This window comes from Apis dorsata, unplaced genomic scaffold (assembly GCF_000469605.1).
Source record: "Apis dorsata unplaced genomic scaffold, Apis dorsata 1.3 scaffold_563, whole genome shotgun sequence".
Lineage (NCBI taxonomy): Eukaryota > Metazoa > Arthropoda > Insecta > Hymenoptera > Apidae > Apis > Apis dorsata.
The window spans coordinates 60,824-64,781 of record NW_006263775.1 but is presented as its reverse complement, the minus strand read 5'-3'; the positions used below and the strand labels follow the sequence as shown (position 1 = coordinate 64,781).

General features: G+C 32.1%; 1 protein-coding gene across 13 annotated transcripts in view; it reads left to right on the top strand.

The window, feature by feature from the left end:
• Nucleotides 1-3,958, top strand: part of LOC102678780 (peripheral plasma membrane protein CASK) — a 241,295-nt gene that overhangs the window by 229,747 nt on the left and 7,590 nt on the right. For all 13 annotated transcript variants that reach the window (XM_006620907.2, XM_006620909.2, XM_006620906.2 and 10 more), the window contains one exon: nucleotides 2,261-2,498. In XM_006620907.2, coding sequence (XP_006620970.1) covers nucleotides 2,261-2,498 — 238 coding nt within the window. The remainder of the gene's footprint in view (nucleotides 1-2,260; nucleotides 2,499-3,958) is intronic.

The window sequence follows — 3,958 nt, the reverse complement described above, 5'->3', positions numbered from 1 at the left end:
AAAAAAAAAAAAAAAAAGAGAATGAATGTACAGAATAAAAAAAAAAAAAAAGAGGCGTGTCACTTTGTCCATGTATATGCATCGCTAGATGAACGATCGTTGCACTGGTTTTTAATACGATTTGATAATGACAACGAGATCGTATAATTGTCTACGTTCTAGTGTCGTTCAACTTTTTCATACGAATCCTTGTTACGAATGTACGTGTAAATATAAAACGATTATAGCTTTTTAAGTCGTGTCACACGTGATGATGGACTTTTGAAAACCAGCGATTCAATATTTTTCTTTTTCTTTCTTTTTTTTTTTTGTTTTTCTCTAATGGATTGTCAATGATTGCGAATTAATATCGTGTATCGCATCGTGAACGCTTTACGAAATGAGATTTATGTTTGTTGTTTTAATCGAGTTTCTACAGAAGATAAATCATTTGGTTCCTTGAATGTTTTTTGAAAAATGAAAATAATTTTTTTGTTTCGAAATGGATCGATAGAGAGGGTGAAATTTTTTGATTATTTCGAAATTTATTGATTATTGAAAGTTATTAACTATTTTATTTTATTAACTGTTAATTGTTTATTCAGAAAAAATTAACTATAGTTTGATAATTTTTATTTAACAAGAGTGAAAATAAAAAATTTTTTCATTTACTCGCATTGAATTAAAACGTTTTCATGGTTGATACGAAAATTAAACAAATATTAATTTTATATTGCATTTTTGAATCTTGTTAATTGAAATTCAAAAATCGTTATATCAGGAAAATTTATATCGAATAAATTTAATGAAATTTAAGTTCACATGAAATTTCAATATTTTATTAATCAAAAGTAAATTAATTTTCCTGCTGCGCCAGTTCCAGAAATAAATTAATCTAACGAAGATTGAAATTTGGAAAAAAAAATCTTATTTGCTATCAGTTTATTATTTTCATTTTATTTTCACGATAAATTGCATTATCAAAATTGACAAAAAAAAAAAAGAAACATATTACGAAATATATTTCAATACAATTATTTCATATTATATGTAATGAATAATCCAAAGATGAACATTTTAAAGATATATAATATATTAAAACTACAATCATGATGGGATTAACAATGAAACAAATTGATTCTCTTTCGTAAAGTGTTTTTCGCTGCTTGAAACGGTGACTGATTCGTACTACGCATCGATCGCTATTGAAGTTGAATACAAAATTCCATTGTAAATGCCTATTTCGCGTTGCGCTTACACGCTCCAACGATAATCATCGGATGCTATTAAAATAGAACGGAGAAAGATATGGAATGTATTCTCCGGGGTAAATGTTCCCGGCAAAAATAGCCGTTCCATTGAAAGGAAAGTGTACACGCTGTTTGCAATAACTGTCGCCAGCGAGCTTACGTTTGTCGCATTCTCCGCTTCTTTTTCGCAGCGATTTAATTAATTTGCAATAGCAATAGCCTAAGCCAACGTAAGCAGCATCGGCACAGCGATCGATAACGTCGTAGAACGAACGTTTCGCCAACGCGTTTTAGGCCAACAAGTAATTTACCTTTGATGTGATTTTCTATTAACCTAAATGGTTTCGGTGATCTGAGTGCGAAAATTGTAAAATATCGTTCTCCCCCCTTCCCCTCACCTGAAATTTTAACGATACCATGTCACGATACCGATTTTCTGCACCGTTTAACGTTCTTGTTTTTTCTTCTTCTTCTTTTTTTTTTTTATTATCTGATTTTCCTTTGTGTCTTTCCGCATCACATTATTAAAGGTGTGCAGGATTGTCCCGTATAATTCGAGAAATCGAATTTCAAGAAAGATTCGGATAAGGATCTTTTGGATAATTGTTGGCAATTTTCGGGATTTCGAAAGTCTCGATTCAGGGACGATTCAGAAAAGTGCAATTTCCGACTTCAACTCGACTGTAATCGGATGTGATCGGTCGAAGGCTTTAATAGTCACGTTTCAATCCCTTTCGAACCGATTGTGTTCGATCATTGCCGATTTCACGTCGCGATTCGTCCAGAATCAAAAGTTTCGCGATCTCAAGTAACACCAAGAAATTATCGAGATCTAATCCGAATTTTTCCAATTTGACTCGAACTCGTAATCCCGCACATCTCTTTACACATTACATTTCAACAATATTCAAAAACTCTCGATGTCATTTCACCGATCTCATATAGGATCACCGATACAGCAACCAATCGAAACGAATTGTCCACGGAACACGTTGAAAAATATTAATATTACGATCTTTCTGCACCGACAGATATTCGTTCGAGCGCAATTTGACTATGATCCGTTGGAGGATGAGCTGATACCATGCGCTCAAGCCGGAATCGCGTTCAAAACCGGCGACATCCTGCAGATCATCAGCAAGGACGATCATTATTGGTGGCAAGCGCAGAAGGATAACGCGGCCGGTTCCGCGGGGTTGATACCTTCGCCTGAACTTCAGGAACGGCGTATCGCTTACATGGCAATGGAAAAGAACAAGCAAGAACAAGGTAACATTTGAATGAATATATCGTGGTCAAGTGTGTCGTAGTAGATGAGCGCATACGCGTTCAATTTATTTAAATTGTTGTTGCTATTATAGCATAGAGAAATATTCGTGAGAGAAAGAAATAAGGTAGTCGAGTTTTGAGTAAATGTTTTATGTTTAAAATTAATCCTCAGTGGCTGTCATTTAATGATAATTATTTTTTTGGTATTATAAATTATATGGAATTATAGTTTTATAGTGCAGAAATTTACAATATATTCATTATTAGTTATTAATTATAAATTTATTATATAATGTATAAAATTTTCGTGTTTTTTTTTAGAGAAAAATTAATTTATCCCCTTTACTTTTTATTATAAAAATAATTAAAAATAGCTACTGAGGGTTTAAAATAAATCTAGTTATGTATAACACAATGTTTCGTGATAATAGTTTAATTCGTTAATTAGTAAATATAGCTTCATTAATATCACTACACCACGAAGAAATAATTCGAAAAAATTCACTTTGTAAGTAATATAAATCCCAATTTAAAAAATTGACTTTTTTTTCTTCTAAGGAATTTTCAAATCAAATATCCTATAATAAGTAACAACATGTCCTCTTTGAAAATATATATCTTATTAGACTGATCTAAAAATGCAAAACTTAAATTAACTTATACATATATTATTATAATAAAAATTTATCTTCTATCATTTAACCAACTCCAAATTAATAATCTCAACAATAATTTCACTTCAACACAAGGCTTAATCCAAGATTTTATAAAATATGCACACATTCAATATTTTCCCTTCTCTTCAATATTTTCTCGATTATTACAATCGAGATCAAATTTAGATATCAAGAGGATTTTTGATCGTATCAAAAAATTGAACATCGAACAGCAAATGTAATTAAATCGTCACAATATCGTTGCATCAGGGAAAGAAACGTTCGCTTCTTTTTCTTTTTTTTTTCATCTGTAGCTTAATATCAATACGAGTTTCAGGATAATTATAGGTTCCAGCAGATCGCATTCTGTCTGAATATATCCAGAAAACGGAAAACGAAATTTTTTCGCCGCGTTTTCCCATCGCCTTACCGATCCATTATCAACCCTGTCACGTTTGATTCTCCGATTAATCTCCACTACTCTCGCTGCTGCCATAAAACGAATGTGCTGGTGAATATGATGTCATGTATGTGTTGTTAGATGTGCGCAGGTTTTCAATGGAGCATGTAGTATCGTTCGATGTCAGTCACGTCTATCGTGCGATACGAGAAGTCTACTAAGTTCATCTATATGTGTTTTTTTTTCTTTTTTTTTCTCTCTCTTTGTCTCTCTCTTTATCTCTTACGCTCTTTTTCTCTCCAATGTGGAACGAGTGATTACGAAAGTTGAGTGTTTCAATGACTGATCGTGATTACGGGTAATAAAATTGCGATTTTCTATTCAAACGATTCAGCGTTACAAAC